The 20,295-nt window shown below is 51.0% G+C and overlaps 1 protein-coding gene across 4 annotated transcripts in view; it reads left to right on the top strand.

Annotated features, from left to right (window-relative positions):
- ESRRB (estrogen related receptor beta) overlaps positions 1 to 11,538 on the top strand; it is a gene marked incomplete at both ends in the record, with an annotated part of 161,723 nt that extends 150,185 nt beyond the window's left edge. For all 4 annotated transcript variants that reach the window (XM_084240794.1, XM_084240792.1, XM_084240795.1 and 1 more), the window contains 2 exons: positions 6,355 to 6,624; positions 11,294 to 11,538. In XM_084240794.1, coding sequence (XP_084096920.1) covers positions 6,355 to 6,624; positions 11,294 to 11,538 — 515 coding nt within the window. The remainder of the gene's footprint in view (positions 1 to 6,354; positions 6,625 to 11,293) is intronic.
- Positions 11,539 to 20,295: the final 8,757 nt, after the last annotated feature.

The following is a 20,295-nucleotide window of genomic DNA, read 5'->3' as shown; positions in this document are numbered from 1 at the left end:
CCTGGCGGTGCCCTGGGCCACTGCTTCTTTCTACCACCCGTGCCCACAGCACCTGAGGGGGTGGAATTGAAGAGGCATTGTCTTCCCTGCATGCACCTTTCCGGGCTTCCCCCAGCGTCGTCTCTTGTCTGTGGGAAAGCTACAGGGCAGTGGGTAGAGCAGAATGGGGGTTAAGGACTCAAACTGAATTCAGACAGACCTGGCTCAGATCCCAGCCCTGTCCTGGCCTTTTCCTGGCCTATGCACGAGATATTTCACTTTTCTGAGCTTCAGTGTCAGGGCTTGTGAAATGACAATCACAATGGAGCCTCTGTCGCCAGGTTCCTGGCTGACACTTCACCCAGACCCAGCATGTAGTGGGTGCTTAATAAAGGATGATCAAGAAAATAAACATAGGGGCTTATTTTTCTGGCTCACACGCTAATTTGCCTATTTTGCATAAATCTGCATGCCAAATTATTTGGGCCTGACCTTGTTAAAGGTAAAATGAATTAGCAGATTCTCCTGCCACTGCATGTAAATCTCATATTAAGGACAGTGACCCATCAAGTGTCTGATACAGTTAAACAAATTGAGTTAAACTCCTGAAGACCTGTTCACTAGCCCTTACAGAGAGAGATTGAGTGGGAAGGATGCAAGCCAGGATATACAATTGATATACAATTGGATATACAATTGATAACATTCAAAGATCCCAGGATTTGTGTGGATTCCTGCCCCTTGTGGTAGCTGGACAGACAGACAGACAGAATGACGGACTCCTTAAGACTGCTCAGGAGTCGAGCTGACCAGGAGTTCATGCCTCTTTCCTGAAGCTCAGGACATGACGTCTCATTCCTCAGCACCCTCTGCCTTCTAGCCTGGAGCCTGGCACACAGAGAACACTTCATTGTTGCTGTTGCATGCAGTTATTGAGCACTCACTGTATGCACAGTCTCTTGCTAGAAGTTGTGTCTGCTAACCATAAAGAATTAGGTAAATTTTGGCCCCAAGTATCCCATTTGGAAATAAGGTGGAGATGTATAAAACACCAAAAATCTTTTCATGAAAAATTTCAAATAGACAAGTGTAGATTAAATATATTAACTCCCCATACCCTGCTTTAATAGTTTGTCACCCTACAGCCAGTCTTATTTCCTCTCCTCCTACCCTTTTCCCATCTCCTGTTTATCCTATGCCATAAGGCCAGTACAGCAGCTCCAGTAGTTTCCTTCAATATGTTTCATTATAATATTGATGAGAAAAAAAACAATCTTATTCATGACCTTCAGTGAGGACCGACTGACCTTGGAATGCAGGGAGAGTTAGGAGGAGCACTGTGAGCTGCAGAGGGAGAGAAGAACATAAGTTAGACCTTCAGGATCCATGAGCAAGGGCCATGGAGGTAGATTCCAGAAGGTCACTCGGCTGTTGTGGACACCAGTTTGCACACTGCTGCTGACATATTCATGCGGGCACTAAGCCACCGGCTTAGCCAGAAGGAAAGATCATCTGAGCACAAACTCCCTCCCCGCACTCCCCTCCCTTTTACACACGGAGGACACTTTCACAAGGGCGAGTTCTGAGAGGAACTTGGGGCTGAGTAGGATTTGCTCAGAGCAGCCGCCATTCTTATTTGAGTCAATCGCGGTGCTGGTTTGTGCCTTGGGCTGGTTTTCCAAGTATCGGTTGCCCAGAGGACAAGCCCAAGTCCACTGCTTATTCCCCATGATTGAGAAATGGGAACAAGAGCCAGCAGTGCCGTGGTTAGGCAGTGGGTATCATTTGATGAATGGCAGGATCCAGATGTTATTAGCTGATTCTCCTCCCATCCTGGGCAGCCACGGGGTGGCTCTAGCCAGGAGCCCCTCCTCCTGCAGGCCCTGGGGAGTCACACTAACCCAGCTCTGCCCAGACTGACAAGTGCACGGCCTCTGCAGGGGACCCCCTGAGGCCTCCTCATGGAGGGTCCCCCAGCGACCCTGCTCCCAGGTAGCTGCCGTCTGGCTCACCCTGGGGAGAGAAGAACGCCAGCGGCCAATGAAATATGGGCTGCCGAGTGACAGCAGCTGTGTCTGGAGTGGCCTCAGATCCTATAATTACATCTCCCTTTATTACCTCTGCTAATGGCCCTCCAGGTCGACAGAAACGATAATAAATTAACAGATTATGAACTCCACTTGCCACAAATTATGTGCTTTTTTTTTTTTTTTTTTTTTTTTTTTAAATTCCAGGAGCTCATGCTGTCAAATCACTGGGGGATGGGGCTTGGGAAGATTCTGAATGTTATTAGATCTGTTGGTGCAGATAAAGCAACTTTCCTGTGGCCACTGGGGTCCAGGAGGAGACCCTGTGGAGAAGGGCACTGAGCAGCCTGCTTGGGCAGGGCCCATGCGCATTGAGGCAGCTCCAGCTGGGGTCAGCCAGGCGGGGGACAGTCCTGCCTTCCCAGGGCCACAGTCCGGCCTCTGCCTGCAGCACCATTTCTTCCCAGAATTGCTAATTACTTGATGGAGGCAGAGACCCAGCCCAGCTTAGAAAAGCAGAAGTGCAGGTTGCTTTGCTGAAGGGCAGGGAGGACCCCTGGAGGACCCCTTTCAGCCTTTGTTTGGATTTAAATAAAGGAAAGTGTGAGGGCTGGGAATGAGTTGTTGCAAATCCCTCCTATTACACATCCTTCTGGGAAACGTGTGTGTGTGTGTGTGTGTGTGTGTGTGTTTTCATTCGTATTCTCTCCTTTTTTCATTGAACTATATAAAATAGCAGCTCTTATTAATGTTAAACGGTGTTCTAAATGTTTCATATATTAGCTTATTTAATCCAAACAACCCTTATGAGGTCAGTAGTATTGTCATTCCCATTCACAGATGCAGCAACAGGCAAGGTGGGTGGGCTTGCTTGGGGTCACAGCCAGTAGTTCCCAGAAACAAGGTTCTGATAGGCCATCTGGGCTGGTTGCCACCCTCTCCTTACACTCCTGGGCCTCTCCCCACCTCCAACAGTCCTCCCTCACTCTGTGTATGGACTTCTGAGCTGCCGTTCATTTAACTAATAATAACCTTTACTACGTTTATTTAACAAGTACCCATATGACGCTAGCAGTGAGGTGGTTTCCTCATTTGGGTCATTTCAAAGTGATCTAACAAACACCCCCTCACATTTATCTTTGTGTATTTACACATACTTTACTTGGAGAAATTCCTAGCTGTAGGATTGCTAGGTTGAAGGGAGCATAACTTTTATTTTATGCTTGATGTGATTTTATTTTTGGACGTGTTAAATACGGACAGGTTCATAAACCAAAGCTAGACAGAAATGTATGCCCAGAATCCTGGCCTCTGTCCCTCTCCCCTGCTCCTCCTTCCTTCCTTCTACAAATAATAGTTTTTGTTTCTCATTTTTCCTTCGTGTTTCTTTTTTCAAATGTTAGAAAAATATCAAGTATCTCTCGCTTTTCTTGCATAAAATGAAGCTGCTTCTGTTCGTTATTCAGCACCTTGGTGTGTGCATTTGGTTTTGCAAAGCTATTTCCAGCTTCTTTTGAAGAAGCTGAAGGTGGGTGCAGGGGCTGAGTCACCTACTCAAACCAGCCTAGCAAGAGAGGTTTGGACCCAGGCCTGCAGGACCTCCTTTGGTGGTGGCACAAAACTCAGCCAGGCACTGCTACCCTCCTGCCCTCCCTCCTTCTGCACCTATCCTGCTCCTGATTCTGTTTGCCTACAAGACAGGTAAAGGTTGCTGAACCCCAACTTGCGTCTAAGGGGCTACATGGGTCCAGCCATGTTCTTTTGGTGCTTTTCCTTGTCACTCTGGAGTCAAGCTTCATGGGCGTCTGTCCATGTTTTCTTTGCTACGAGCTTTTATTGGGCCCCTTTGCACCAATAAAAGTGCTCAGCAGCAGGCTGGAAGATGAGCATCTGGAGACCGTGCTCCCATCCAGGGAGCTTAGAGCAGCCAGCTCTGCCATGTCCTTCCAGTCGTACTGTGCTTGCTGTGTGCTCCTCAGAAGTCCCTCCCGCCATGAGCCTTTAATAACTCTTGCATTGGGACCAGACATCCCCTCCCTCCCCTTGCATGCTTTTATAGAACTCTCCATCTTGCCGCAGCTTTCTCACACTCAAACTTCATGGTAACGTAGTACTTGCTGTCTTTCCCTCTTGACTGTAAGCTGCTGAACACAGCAGCCAGTCCCCGGCTGAGCTGCCATTATGCCCCCCGTGGCTTGCACTTTGGTGCTCAGCAGATGAATGAATGAAGGGGCAGAAACTTGCTGTTGCCCTTCTCCTGGTGACCGTGATGCCTCTCAGGTCTTTCCGTCTTCATTTCCAGAAGTCTAGCTCCCACCTCACCCTCCCGCTCTGCCTCCTTCCAATTCAATTGTCTATTCATTTCGCTTGTCCACCTCCTACATCTTCCCTCCCAGTCTGTCTGCTCTCAGACCCCCCAGTGCAGCCCCACACTTCCTACATCCACACCCCCCATGTGCTGGCTGATTGGTATCTGTTAATTAATGTCGCCCAAGGCCTCTCCTGCTCAGAGGCCCGATAAGGGAAATTGGATGTCCATTTCTATCTATCTTTTATTACCTCCCGGCTCTCCCTGCCACCACAGGCAGCCACACACCCTCCCCACAAGGGGATCCTGACCCCTCTGTGTCACAGCCTGTCCCCTAGAAGGCACATCAATCCAGGCTCACTCCGTGTCAGTCAGTGGAACTGTGCCAGCCCTTTTGTCGCTCACCCACAATGCCAGCCGCCAGGTGGTGATCCGTGGCTTGGGTGGAACAGGTCGATCAGCAGACTAAGGGGATGCTCACGGGAGAGGGTGGCCTGCCAAGTGAAGGGAGCGCCCCAGGAGGGCCCCCCAAGGTGAAACACTCACAGATGGGAAAATAGGAGGGACAATGATTTTTACAGACACAGGGTAGCTGATGAGGGAGGGTGGGGTACTCAGAGTGATGGGCCATCTCAGGCCCCGACATGTCCGGGGGGCACAAGAGCCATGCCACAGCCCCTGGTGACAGCAGCCATAGTAGCAGCCCCAGCCATCAGCCTCCCTGCTCAGGATCCTGCAGCACCGCCTCCCTCGTGTCTCTCTTCGTCCTCAAGGTCCAGCCCCAGAGCCCTGCAGCAGACGGGGTTTCGGAGGCAAAATTCTCTGGAAATTTCAGCTGCCCATGTCACAAGGATCAAATGGCTCTGTTGATACTTTCCTTCCTCCAGGACATCGGCCATGGTCACTGCTGGAATCAGCCATGGAACTTCTGGCTGAAGCCTTGTGTTTAGTGACCAATAGGTTTGAAAATCAGCTTCCTCCTCCTCCCCTCCTCCGCCTCTTGCTCTCTCAATTTTCATTGACTTTGCCTAGTTGTCATGCAATTCCAGTTTATTATTTTGCAAATGAAGGCTTTCATCCCCTCGTTCTTAATAACAGTCAGCTCAGTAAGCGCCTTGCTGTGCTGTGATCACTGTCTCACTCAGACTCTGATGCTGGCACCCAGATACCCATTTCCTAGATGAGCAAGCTGAGGCAGGGGAAGTTGCACAGCTTTCACAAGGTCGGTCTACAGATGGCGAGTGGGGTGTGAGTTTCAAGTCCAGGCAATCCCAGCACAGGGCACAAGACAGACTCACAATTCTGGAGCCATCTCCACCCCCACCCACCCCCTCTGGAGTCAGCGTGAGGAGGCAGCTCTGTGAGTCCAGGCTTACAAGACGTGGGTTGCTGGGTCATCATTAGATGGAGAATAATGGTCAGGGCAGTGAGGTCTGACCCCTGGGAGAACAAGCTGCCCTGTGAGAAAGTGACCCCTGATCCTGGGGGCTCCGGAGCTCTTAGCTGCCCCAGGCTGTGGTCACTGGGGCCTTCTGTAGCCGGGAACAGCTGAGTCCTCAGTTCCGGTTGGAACCCGTGGTCTCCCACAGCTGAGACTGCATCGAAGATCAAGTGTCACTTTAAAACATCAAAACTAACCCTGGTTTGAACAGAGGCAAGCCGGGGCCACCTACCCCCACCCTCAGACAGGAGGGTCCTCTAGGCTACTGCCTCCGATTCTACTATAATTCAATAACTTCTTAAATTACAAGTGCATTTAATTAATCAAAAAGCCTCTCCAGACATTTGAAAAATACCACAGAACTAACAATAATAATGATAGTAACTGTCAACATTGACTGAGCCCTTATTATGTAAGCCTTTTCCATGAATTTCAGGTCTGAGTCATTCTCCACGGGAAGGACACTGAGTCCAGCAGGAACAGAGGGAGGAGGGGCAGGATCCAGAGGTGCCTGGGAACCTACCCCCCAAGCCAGTCAGGTCCCAGGGGGGGCCCTGACCTGCCCTCTTCTTACCATCTCCCTCCCCCACTCCTTGCAGGCTTCTCAAACCTCTCCCTGGGGGACCAGATGAGCTTGCTGCAGAGTGCCTGGATGGAGATCCTCATCCTTGGCATCGTGTACCGCTCACTGCCCTATGATGACAAGCTGGTGTATGCAGAGGACTACATCATGGACGAGGAGCACTCCCGCCTCGCAGGGCTGCTAGAGCTCTACCGGGCTATCCTGCAGCTGGTGCGTAGGTACAAGAAGCTCAAGGTGGAGAAGGAAGAGTTTGTGACCCTCAAGGCCCTGGCCCTGGCCAACTCAGGTAAGGGTGGGTGTGGGACATACAGGGAGAGCTTTAAGGGGGTCTTTGTGGGCTGGGAGCACAGCTCTGGGTCTGTGAGTGGTAGAGCGGGCATGAAGCTGCTAGAGCTTCTTGCATCAGGGGTGGCCTGGAGTGCAAACAGTGGTGCTGCAGGCCAGCGTTGGTGGAGAGCTTCCTAAGCCCTAGTTTGCAGCATGCTATGTTGAGCCCTTGACGTCCAGGCCAGTGGCCTGGCCAAGGACACAGATTCTACAGTCCGGTTGCTAGGAGTCAAGCCCCACCTCTACCACTTGGACAAGCTGTTTCATTCTGTGCTAGCTCTTCTCCAGCAAAATAGGGACAGTCATCCACAAGACGATGGAAGGGATTTATTTATATCATACATACAATACGCCTGGCACATGTTAAGTGCTCAGCTTGTTAAATGAGCCATGAATTTACTTAATTCTCACAAATTCTGTGAGCAAAGTTCTTATTAATTTAACCCCATTTTATGGATATGGAAGTGAAGACTTGAAAAAGAAAAGCAAATTGCACAGAACCACATAGATAAAGAGTGTCAGATCTAGAATGCAGATCCTCTGATTCCAAAACCAACCCTTTATGCCATTCCCTGAATCTCCCAATCCTACTGCTCAGGCAGGCAGCAGGGGAGAGCTTTTCCAACTGACTTGTGTAGTCTGGCCTTCAAAGGAGGCCTTCCTCCGTCTCCCCAGCACCCACTGACTTCTGACTTGACCATCTGGGGAGTGGACCTGGGCATTGGGGAATGTGGTGAGTGAGCTTGAATGTAGACTATGTCCACTTTTAGAGGGTGTCCACTAGGTAGGGCACCATGCTGGGTGCTGGGGGGGCATGCAGAAGGAGGAGAATGACATCAAACACATGCCATTCTGTGGGGCAGCGTGTGGTAGAGTTGATTTTCCACATCTGGGTCAGGTGGACTCAAGTTTAGTAGGAGCGTGAGCTTGGGCAAGTTGGCCACCTTCTTTGTACTGTGTGTTAAGTGGGGATAGTCAGGACCCCCTCCAAGCACTGAATGTAAAACACTTGAGCCCAGTGCTTGGCCTACAGGAAATGTTCAATAAATATCAATTGTTATCGTTATTGATATCGGGGAACAAAGCATAATCACACAGACAAGGGAGAGCTGGTTCCGGAGGTGGGGAACAGACTGTGGGGTAACCAGCCAGTGTGCTTGATGTATCATGCTTTTACCAAAGCCCCTGTCTGGAAAAGCCTTAGCCCCTGGCAGAACTGGACAGCTGGTTCCCCCTAACATGGCTTCATAGCAAACTCAGGGGCATTGTTGGTGTCCCTCTTAGAACCCCTTTACGGGTTAGTGCACCCATGTCCCAGCTGCTGAGTCTTGCTGCCAACAGCTCGTAGCGGCCCTCTTCATCAGAGACCTCCCCTCCCCTCCCTGCCCTCAACTCCCCTGGGCTGTGTCCTTACCTTGCCTTTTCCCCACCCCGCGCCCTTACCCGCCTCCCTCTCTTCTGGAAAGTGAGCCTTCCATAAATCCCACACACAGAAACACCATCTAAGATTCTGCTGCAGGGGAGCCTGGGCCAATACAGAGAATGAAGCATTTTATTTTTTAGCTCCAATCTCTTTCATGAATAAACTTAGGCAAAATAATAATCAAGCTTTTACATGCTTCCACAGAGACCATTTACACCTTAAAATCCCGAAATTGGAATGTATTCTTTGCTGGAGAATGCTAGTGCTATTGGCTTTTTTTTTTTTTTTTTTTTTTTTTTTGAGTTTAGACTGACAGAATAATCAAGCAGGTCATACTATAGAGTCCCTATATCACCCCGCCCCGTACATAATTTCCCCAATTATTAACATCTTGCCTTAGTGTGGCAATTTATTACAATTAATGAGTCAATATTGATACATTATTATTAACAAAAGTCCATCGTTTCCACCCCACCTTACTCTGTTTAGTTCTGTAGATTTTTGACAAATGCAGTGACAGGTCTTTACCTTTTCGTGACACACAGAAGGGTCTCACCGCCTCACCGTCCCCAGTGCTCACCTCTTCAGAGGGTTGCATCTGAAGCAGCCCTTGCCACGGGGCCAGAAGCTGGGATGGGCAGACGCGGGGACACAGTGAGGGCAGAGGGCCAGGGTAGCACAGCCAGAGGCAGCCAGGCTGGCCAGGGCCCAGAGGGCATGGCCTTGATTTTGGACCCTCCTGACCCCTTCACTCCAGCCCTGGAGATTAAGTTGTCCAGGCTGGGAGAGGATCGTGATGAGGTAGGAGGCCACTCAGCTATCTCCTCCACCCACCCTCAGTGCCAAACCTTCCAGACAGTCCCATAGCATGGCAGGGTGGCTCGGAGCACGAGCACACCTTGAATTTCAGCTCACCAGGAGCTTTGTCTGGCAACACACTTTGTCAGGGAAGATGGGGCTCCTGGAAGCTGGACTCCTTGCCCCTGTGGCATCTACCAGGCCATTCTGGAGCTTACATGCAGGTACAAGGAGGCTCAAGGGGGAGGAGGAGGAGTTGGTGCCCCTCGAGGCCCTCGCTGCAATGTTGAACAATTAGGTGCAGGCAGGAAACAGGTCAAGAGCAGCCCTTTGGGGGCTTAGGCTAACAAAGCGTCTGGGGTCAGAGCGGAGGCTCCAGGGCTGTGGGTTGTGATGTGATAGGGACAAGGCAGGAAGCTATGAGGGGTATGGGGAGTGACCCGTCCAGGCAGAGGGGTGGGGAAGTCAACCAGGCAGTGGTGACAGAGGAGAGATGGGCCCGCGCAGGTCTTTGGAGAGGTCCTTGCAGCCCCAAAGACCACCATGGGTGTCACAGCTGGTACACAGGATAGGACCACTCGGTGTGATGCAGGGGTTGACGTGAGGCTGGGGGAGCACAGGAGATGGCTGTGGCCCCAAAGCACAGCCCCGTGGGACCCTGCCATGGTCGTCTTTCACTCCCCAGCCCTGGCCATCTCCAAGACTCCCTGACAGCAGAAAAAATTCATAGCTATTGATTTTGTAATTAACAGTTTATCAATGCCATCGATACAGACTTGCTGATGGATTGCGAAGAAATTAATCTTACAATGTTATTTTATTTCATTTTTGGTCGAAGGCAGCTGCCAATTTTGGCCTCCTTGGGGAGCGTGGGGGTTGGAGAAGAATGACTGGAGGCAGGCGGCGAGCCTCGGTGGGGGCTCCCAGCCTCACAGGGACCGTCGTGGGTGCACGCTCCATGAACAGCCGGGAGTGTGGAGTGGAGCCCGGCTTCCTCTCCAACACACAAAGGAACAAGTGGCAGAATAATGGGGAGGCGTCTTGGATATGGGGCCAGTAATACCCCAGGCCTGCAAGAGCACTAGTTCTGATCTGCCGTCACAATTACACTAATAGCCCACACTTATTAGGTACCTTTTACTAGGGGTCTGGTAATCGAGTATATGGTCTTATTTGCAGCAGTTTACAAAAGAGGATATAATCTCAGAGAACCTGAGTCACAACATCTAAGACTCCGAAGCCTTATCTAGCATTTTACCCCGACCCCCCAAGAGAGAGGCAGGAGGCAGGGCCTGAGTGTGGATACGGACGCTTAGAGGGCATCACTGAGGTCAGCCAGTTGGTGCAGCTGCCCTTTGCAGTCTATGCTCATACACCAGCCTCGCGTGCACAGCGGTCGCCCTGCTCTTGTGGACAAATACCTGTAGGTCACCCGCCTTCCTTGGACATCCACTCAGAACTTAAAGTTCACTGGGCTCACATGCACCCTTACCCACCCACCTTTGGTGAGCACCAGGAACTGCAGTTCAGAGTGGTGCATTATTTTCTCCAAGGCTAGGAAGTGGGTTCTAGGAGATTCTGTTGGCTTCACCTGAGCTGTCAAAGGGTGCCTCCCTGACCTGCTGAGTATTAGGTAAATTTCTTTTGAACCTTTATAGCCTGAGTTCAACACCACCAGCCCCCACCCAGATTCCTCTACCCCTGTGTCCCACATGTCATCCATGCCATCTCAGCCCATCACCATGTACCCTACCACAGGGCCCCCAGACACAGGGTCCCTTTATCTCTGTATTCCATAACCCTTGTTTTGTAAGGTGATTGACTGCACCGAAGAGCTGGCGTCTGGCAGCAGTAGCAGCATTAATAGCAGTGATGACAGTGGTGATGGTGATGGTGGCAGCGGTGGTAGTGGTGGCATTGGTGATGGTGGTGGCGGTCATGGTGATGATACTACTACACAGGCACTTGCTTTGTGACAAATTCTCATTTAAATCCTGACCTCTAATAACTGTTTTAACCCCTGGAGGGAGGCATGACTGTTTCATTTCACAAATGAGAAAAATGAGTCAGAGAAATTACAGAATTTGCCTAAAATGAGGGCTGCAGGATTCCAGCTCCCCAGTTTGCCTCTGGAGTCTACCTGGCACCTTCGGGGTAGTGCCTGGTTTGTTGACAGTCAAGCCCCTCGGGGTCTTCTGCCTCCTTGTGGCGATTTCTCACCAACCAACGGTCCTTTGCAGATAGAGAGCCCGGTTTCATCACTGGCCTCGGTGACCTCGATGGGTAGCTTAACTATGCTGAGCCTCAGTTTCCTTTTCTGTAAAGTGAGGCTTTTGAAGGCTGCAAAGCAGAGGCCCGAGGCACCCCAGCCTCCAGGGCCGCCACTGACCTGCCCTTGTGCCCGTAGATTCCATGTACATTGAGGACCTGGAGGCCGTCCAGAAGCTGCAGGACCTGCTGCACGAGGCGCTGCAGGACTACGAGCTGAGCCAGCGCCATGAGGAGCCCCGGAGGACGGGCAAGCTGCTGCTGACGCTGCCCCTGCTGCGGCAGACGGCCGCCAAGGCCGTGCAGCACTTCTACAGCGTCAAGCTGCAGGGCAAGGTGCCCATGCACAAACTCTTCCTGGAGATGCTGGAGGCCAAGGTCTGATGGCCCGGCACACGGACCCGCTCCCCCAGACAGACAAACGGATGGCCCCCGCGGAGCCCTCCACGGCCACCAGCCTCGCCCTTCAAGCCCTGTATCGTGGCCTCCAGCTGTCCCAGAGGAAGGGGATTCTCGCCTCCCGCTGCGTGCAGACTTCTGGGAGATCGGGCGGGAGGTGGGGCCTGGGCTCATCCATCACTGGCTTTTTCTTTGGGGTGTTTTTCCTTCTCCATGGGCAGTGCTTAGGTCTGGGCCAGGGTTGACTCCCCTGAGACTGGAGACCCCCGAGACAGCACCCCCTCTCTCCACCAACCATATGCGTTTCCTCACTCCACCCCCACCCTAGGGCCTGGGTGGGCAGTGCTCAGTGCCCAGGGCTCAGGCACACTCCGGTTGGTACCGCCTGGGCCAGACAGCAGGTACTTTCTTCCAAACGTCCTGTCTACTCTGAGGGCTTTTGGGGCCCCTCAAGAAGCTCATCGCCTTCCACAGTCCAGAGGACTCCCTCACTCCATCCTTCCTCTCACTCCAGCCTGGGCTCCCCAACAGAAGAGTAGCTGCCTTGGCTTGCTGTTGCCCTGGGCACCTGGCCCTCGGTGCACCGGCCCCTGCCCTGTCGCCTGTCCCTGGAGTCCCCTGCTGCTCCTGCCCCTACCTCAGGGCTCACTGGAAGTGGGTTCAGCCAGCCAGGATGACTTCAGAGCCTGCAGCTGGGAATGGTGCTGGCACAGAAAAGAGGGCCTCCAGACAACACCCCAGATTCCTCCTCTGCTTGCTTCTCTCCCTCTGTCAACTCCAGGGCAGGTCCGGAGCAGGCGGCAGGTGGGAATGTGTGGGGCCTGGCCCCATCTGAGTGTACCCTGGGCACGCGATTCTAGACCGGCAGTCCTAGAATGGCGGGGGGAGCCGTGCCAATGTCTGCCAAGCATGGAAAGGCCTAGCTTTCTGGATTGGCCACCCTAGTTTTTCCAGATTTTCCTGGTTTTAGTGCTGAAAGGCCTGTGTTCCAGGAAACCCCTCAGTCCTGGGCAAATAGAGAGGTGAACACCAGATTTCTGGGGCTGATCATGAAAGTCTATTCCAACCTATTTAAGAGGCAGCCCTGCACCCTCATCATGGCTCCCCACTGGCTGAGAGCAGCAGAGAAGACCTCCCAAGGGTGAAGGGGTTTTAGGCCTGAAGGAAAATGCCCCTTCAGAGCAGCTATTTTAGGGATCAGGGCACCCACATCTGAGACACTTTGCTGCGGACTCCACACCTATCCTAGCCCAATGCCCCTCACCTGAGAGGCCTGTGGAGCCCGCCCGCCCAGCATCACTGGTACACCAGGGGGCCAGGTGCCATGTTCCATGGCCTCCCAGATTTTCCGTGGACAACAGCTGCTGTTGGTTCTGCCTCACCAGGCTTGTGCCCCCAGACACCTCTCCTCCCAAATTTCCATGTTGCGACGTGCCACGGTTACCTGGGCAGGAGGGTTGGCTGAAGCCCAGCAGCTGCAGACTGGTGCTTTGATGTCTTCACTAGAACACGTCAGATGTCAGGAGTCCCCACACATACGCCCTTCTCCGAGTCCAGAGTCACTGACAGTTAGTGTTGAGTCTTTACCCCTTGAGGTCTGAACCAGAAAGCCCCCTCATGGTGAGAAAACTGGGGGCTGGCTCTGTGGGAGCCTCCTGAGTCATGGTGCTGTGTGCTTGAGACGGTGTGGGGCAGCACCCTCCCTGGTGACCCTGTGCTCTGCAGTGTCACTTCCTGCCCTGGCATGAGGACTGGGGTTGTCAGCCATGGCAGGGGCTCCTGCACCACCAGCATTTGCCCATCTTTCCTAGAAGCATCTGTGACTATTGGAGTAACACTGGCTTGAAGAGTGTGGGCACTTGGCACGCTCTGCTTTGATGCACCTAGTGCTTCTGTGAGTACCCTGGGATTAGAGCCCCGCTAGCAGGGGACCGTGGTCCTGATGAAGGCCTGTTGCCAGGGAGGCAAAGGCTGCTTTTGCACTAGACTTGGGGACTGTCCATGGTAAGGCCCTGGTGCATGCTCCATGTGTTGGATGCTCAGAGGGAGTTTAGGAGCCAACTTGCAGCCTCAGCAGCTTCAGGCCCTCCCTGGAAGGAGGCTCTGTCAGTGGGGGATGGCGACAGGAGAGTTTAGGACACCCTGACACCCCAAACAATGAAACTCCAGTGGACCCCCCTACATCTGTTCCTGGAAAATCTGTAAGAAGAAATAGCCCTTCTCGGTTGTACTCTCACGATACAGATCATTGAAACGAACCAAGAAATAAAATGTAAAAATCCAACCCTGGAGAAGGTGGTATTGGCTGGGTTTTGTTTGGTCCCCATGCCCTCCCTCTAAAGCTTTCAGACTGGTTTTGTCACATGCAAACCTCGATAGTGGCCCCCAGTTTTTGCATCCAGGAAAACTGGCTATTTCCCGGGCCACGATTTAAAAATCAAGTAGAAATGTCACAAAATCAGAGCAAGACATTGGTTGGGAGTCCCTGGCAGAGACACTGCACCTACACTGCAACCCTTTCCTCCAGACTCCCTCCGCCCCGCCCCAGCGGATGGGAGAACTTGGTCCTGGGGGGTGGGGGAAGTGGTGACAAGCTCGTGGTAGGAAGACACGGGCCCAAGGCCACGGAACAGCACCAAAGAAAAGCACTATGTGGAAAGATTGTTTTATTTTCTGATGATGATAATGTGGCTGGAATGGCTTCTTAAGATGTATATATTTTTTAAAATGGCAGTCCCTCATTGCATCACCCACCTGTACCTGTTTCTGCCTCTGTGTGTGTTCTCCCAAAGACCCCCTCCCACCCCCTGCCATGTAAATCAAACACCCTAGGATTCTTCCGCCCTGGCCCCATGTATCTGGAATCTAATAAATAAGGAACGGCCTACTTGAGAGTGTCTTCACACATTATCTTGCCAGCCTTGCTGTCCCCTGGACGGCGCTGCCCCAGGTCCCAGGCTGATGCTAGCAGAGGCCCGTGGGAGAACCCGCTCGGCTTCAGCGTTCTCTGTGTGTTCATGTGGGCACCAAAAGACATGTTCAATAGTAAAACCCAGGCACACGGCTTGAGAAGTGCACCTGCTCCCAGTCTGAGCAGCTTCCTGTGACTGTTAAGGGTGTGGCACTCATTTTCATCAATGCCAGAGAAATAGTGTCATGAACCAAAACAAAGCATTGCCTGAGGATTTTGAAATGCATCTGTGCTCAGGTTCACTTACAGCTGACAGCACAGGCCCACGTGTACTAGGCATACTCAGGACCATGAGAAGCTGAAAAGGGCCTGGGAGAAATCCTCTAAAGAGGACTGTATCAGCATTCCTTTTGTTACAAGTAAAAGGGACCCGGTTTCTAATGACTAATGGGCTTATTGCCTTGAATATATGTGAAGTCCGATATGGGGCAGGCATCAGGCAGGGTTTGATTCAGGGGTTCACAAGGTCAACAGGACTATGATTTTACTTTTTTTTTAAAAAAAGATTTATTTATTTATGCATACAAGAACTGGGGTACAGGCCAGAGATGCAGGGGGTGAGAGGATTCACCAGAGACAGAGTGGGGAACAGAACAGGCAGATTGACCGAAATACACTGCTGAGGGGAGCAGTGGGCACAACAGGAGAGGTCTGCTGCACCATGTGGGTTGCTCCCTGACCGGCAGGGGATCGAACTCATGCTGCAGAGGCTGCGGATTGCTTCATAGTGCGGTGCTTAACCCCTTGCGCCACCAGGGAGGGCTCTGATTTTACTTTTCTGAGTCTCAGTCCCACCCTGTTCTGTGTATTTTGTCCTCAACCTAGTCTTCATGGTAACAGTATGGCTGCCAGCTTTTTAATTCATATCATGGGCTGAGAAAATCTCTTTTTACAACTATGGGCATTATCTGAGCTTTGTTCTGAACCCCAGTGGTTTTGTGCCTATCTCTTGATGGATCACTGTGATTAGCTTGGGGAAGGTCTGGTCCCACTCCAGTCTAGCTGCTTGCTACACAAGAAGGGTAGGGTTGGCAGCCTTGGCCACACAGGAGATAGCCAGCCAAGCTTGATACCCACATAGTCCGCAAACGTGGACAGCTCAGCATCTGGTTGACTTTCAATGAGTTTATAAGTTTCCTGAAGCTTTTGGAAGCTTCAGCCAGGGAGGGCAGATATCAGGAAGATAGGACCTTCCTGGAAGGTAAGCCCCACGTGGTAGTCTTTAAATTAAATACTTAGCAACCTTCACATATAAAATGTATTAAGTGTTGGGGAATGAACATTCCCAGTATGGATTATTTTTAGGCAATTTCCCAGTCATCTTTGCTACATCTGCATGTGTATGTTTACCTATGGGCACACACACGCACATGCACACACACACATGCACACATGCCTAGACAAATACATCTGGTATTCATGCTATTATCTTAAAAAATAATTTTAGGAAAGAGGGTCAACATAACATACAATGCAATCAAAATAGAAACATTTACTGAATTCTCTGTATTTTAGGGTTTTCTTTATACCACTTCCATTCCTACAGATAATTGTGATCAGATTACCTCATTTTTTAAAAAAAGACTATATATATATATATATATTCATTCTCCAAATATCCTCCCTTTTGTGTTAGCAAAATCTTCTAAGAAAAGGGAAAAGCACAACAAAAGGTCATTCATTCATTCAACAAATATATTCTGAGGGTCTGCCCTGTGCCAGGCATGTTCTGGCTTTGGAGACTATCAGTAAAAGGAACAAGCACACTCTGTCTTAGTGGAACATGAAGTCTGGTGGGAGGAAGAGAGACCATAAGTGCAATAAGTAACCAAATCATATACTTTGTTAGAATGTGATAAGTTCCATGAGGGGAAAAAAGCAGAATATAAGAGATCAGGAATGGGGGGTGAGATATAACATTGAAAGGGGAGGTCAGAGCTTCCTCAAGGAAGATGTTACAAGGAACAGCTCCCCAAGCAGAGGGGCTGGCTCGTGCAAAGGTCCTGAGGTAGGAGAGTGTCCGGTGAGCTTCAAGGACACAAGTATAGGAAACAAGTATGGCTGAAGTGGAATGGGTGATGTGAAGGGAGTGGGGTAAATCACATGGGGCATGCAGCCATGGTAAGTGTGGCTTTCAACTCCTAAGAGGAAGATTTTGGCCAAAGGAGCAACATGGTCACATACGTCAAAAGGCGCCTTCAGCTGCTGTGAGCATAACAGACCAGGAGGCAGGAAAACCAACTAGAACACCGCTGGTGAGGAGATTGTGGCTTGGGCCAGGGCCAGAAGAGTAGCTGTTAAGAAGTGCATGGGTCTTGCATCTATTTCAAAGGCACCAGAACTTGCTGGTAAGTTAGGTGTGGAACACGGGAGGAAGAGAGGAGACGTGTGTGATTCCAAAGTTTTTTGGCCCCAGCAGCGAGAAGAGTAGGTTTGTCATCCATTGAGGTTGAGAGGCTCTGGAAGACAAGCTGGGGGCTGGGTGGGAAATCAAGCTTGATAACTTTAAGAAGCTATAGAATGTCCAGGGGGAGACACCAAGGAGGCATACATAGGCTTGGCCAACTGGAAAACAAGGAATGAACTTCCCTCAAAGATTCATGTTCTCGCTGATCGTCTTTACCAATTGTGAGTTCTCCTCACACTTAGCCAACGCCCTCCATCACCCTCTAGTCTCAAAGGCAGTATAGTAAAATTCATCTCAGAAACTTGATTTTGAGAGCAAAGAGGGCAAGTAATCACCTTTTAAAGCCACTTTTAAAAAAATTATTTGTGCATACAATAACTGGGTACAGGCCAGAGGTGTGGGGACTGAGAGGATTCACCAGAGACAGAGTGGGGAGCAGAACAGGCAGACTGACTGAAATACACTGCTGAGGGGAGCAGCAGGCGAGACAGGAGAGGTCTGGTGCGCCACGTGGGTAGCTCCCTGGCTGGGGATCAAGCTCAAGCTGTAGTGGCTGGTGATAGCTTGAGAGCCTGAGACTTTAACCCTGCACCACCACTGAGGCTCTCATGCCACTTTTTGACAGTTGAAAGAAAGGAGCCTAACTGACCTGGGATGAAACACGTTGGCCGTCACATTGCGGGGGACAAAATTTTGGGGACTGCCTACAAATTCCTTCTCACTTATCTGGAGAAAAAAACCATCAGCCTAACCTTATGGGCCAATATTAAGGTGACATTTCTATCAGCATCCGGCAGGTCCCCGGAGGGGTGGGGGTTGGGAGGAGGCTTAACCTCATTAAGAGGACTCTCAGCAGTACCATCAGAGGTCAGAGCGTAGGCAGAGGGGTCCTATGTCCCCAGACATGACACAGAGGATCTCAGTGGGCAATCCTTGGCTTGCGTCTTGGGTGGTGAAGGCAGACAGAGGTGTCTGGAGCTCACACTGTGTCCCTCAAACCATGTCTCATAGGCATTTGGTACTGGCTAAGGTCTCCTGCAGGGTGGACATGGGAAGGGGGTACCAGAGTCAAGCACAGAGGAGGGAGCTGGTAGGTCCTTGCCTGGCTCCATGCTGGGGCCTCCACCCTGGGGTGGAGTGGGATGTGGGAGCGAGCAGGAGGCCAGCGGAGGAGGCACACCTGGGGCAGATGTGGAGTGAACTGGCCAAGAGGAAAGAGAATTTGACTCAGAGGAAACTTCTTGGAAGGAGACAAAGCTCCTCCAGCTTCCTCTGGAAATTGCTTTGTTTAAAATGCAAAGTGCAGATGTGTTTAGATGACATCTCTGCATCCATCACCCTATGCAAATAATGACCCTGGGGAAGAGAAGCCCCTGTAAGTCACCCGATCCCCTAATCGAGTGTGTGGTGATGGCAGGCCCGGGGAGCAGTGCAGGGGTGGGTGACAGCTCGCCACCCACAAGAGGGGCTTGATAAGGGGTGGTGATGGAGGGAGCTCAGCCGGGGAGGGGGGGCACATCTGTGCCCAGTGATGGGGACCAGCTCAGCCACCTGCACCCTGCCCCCAGGGTAGCTGCTCTTGGGTGTGGGCTACGGGCTGCAAGCCACTATTGCGGGTGATTGAAGGACAAAACTCTAAACTAGGAGCTGCTGGGCTCAGGGACAGTGAATTAAATCTTTCCCCAGTAAGTGGGTGAGTGCTCTCCCTTGAACACTCTGCCCCAGGGAAATGGGGGAAACAGAATGCTGGGTGGGGTGGGTGGGATGGGGCTCTTCAACACAAGCCCACCCTCTGATATCTCCATCAATCATCTTGCCAGAGCCTTCCACACAGCACTCCAGACTCGGCTTGCGTAGCTTCATAGACAAGACTTATCCTGGTGAGATTTCCCGGTAAAATTCAAGATGCCCACTTAAATTTGAACCTTAGATAAACAGGAATAATTTTTTTTTTTTTTTTTTTTTTAGTATAAGCCTGTCCCAAACATTGCACAGGATTATTTGTTATTTATCTGAAAATTTGGCAACCCTACACCTGGAACAATCCATTTCAATGTGATTTTTAAAGTCTTTGCCTGGTGTACAGGATAACTGTTTGTAGGGTTCAGACTGTTATAAATTTTAAATATTTTACAGCACCATCTATACAGAGTAGCTTTTATCAGCAATGATTGAAGACGTAAATTTGTATTTCAAATAATCTTCTTAAGACTTTTGAATGATCTGAGCTTTTTTGTAAAGGCTGTTCCCATTCTAACTTTAAAAACAACTAACCACTGAGTCCTGAGTTGAACCCGCCTCTGCCATCCTTTCATTTCTGCCTACCCTACCCCCCCATCCTGGTTCTGCCTTATGGATGCAATAAGCCTACCCTTCAGTTCTCTCCACAAACCTTCAGTAATGGAACCAAGCTCAGCAATCAGATTCCCTTGGGGTTCTAGATCCTGAGCTCTTGGATCTTCTCCAGTAGCTTCTTGCACATCAATGGTAGGCTGGGTTCAGGAGCCTGAGTGTGAGCCTGCTGCTAGTACTGAATGTCACTATGTACAAATCCCTTGGTTTCTCAGACTGTGCCTGTAGTTGTGAGTTTTTAAACATGATGAGACACACTCACATAGACATCCTCAAACACACTGTAGGGTAAAGAAAATATCAGGCTTTTCTGCCCTTCCGCCATCAGGATAGATGATGGATCCTTGTCCTGAATGCATGCCTGACGGCAGGCACCTGAAATAGGGTGTGGGCATAGGTAGATGGGATTCAGCTGAGTTAAGACTGTGCTTTTAAGGGCGGCGTCATGGGGACGCCAGCAGCAGCAGAAGCAGCAGCAGCAGTAGTAGAAGCCGAAGCCGAGAAGCAGCAGAACGAACGCTAGAGAGCCCAGATATTGTGAAGACTTGCTGGGGGGCTGGGAGGCCTGCCAGCCTCCCAGCCCCCCAGCCAGCACCCCTGCCTGCCATATGCCTGGTGAACCCCAAAATAAAAAACCTGCAAAACTACTGAGGACTCTGACTCCTCAGAGTCTGCATGGGATCAGAAAACCTGCACTGTATCCAGCCCTGACCTTACACACACATCAGTGAATTTCTAGGACTCGATCGGCACATGTCATGAAGAGCCGGCAGCTGAGCCAGTGAGTAAACCCTTTGTTAGCACAGTGTGTAGGGTGGAGGCAGACTGAAAACCTCACCTACTCCTGTATTTTATTTTGCCTCAGTTGTAAAATAATTTTGAAACCTGGGATGCCAGAGTTGCTGCCTGTGGGCAGCCCCTCCTCTGGCTCTCAGCCCCAGAGCACAGCCTGTGGGCAGTGCAAGCAGCATTGGGTGATGGGCATTTTACCATCTGCCACCAGCGGTCCTGC

Source organism: Talpa europaea (genome assembly GCF_964194135.1).
Source record: "Talpa europaea genome assembly, chromosome: 8".
Taxonomy (NCBI): Eukaryota; Metazoa; Chordata; class Mammalia; order Eulipotyphla; family Talpidae; genus Talpa; species Talpa europaea.
Note: the sequence above shows the minus strand (reverse complement) of the source record. Positions and strands in the feature narration are given on the sequence as shown.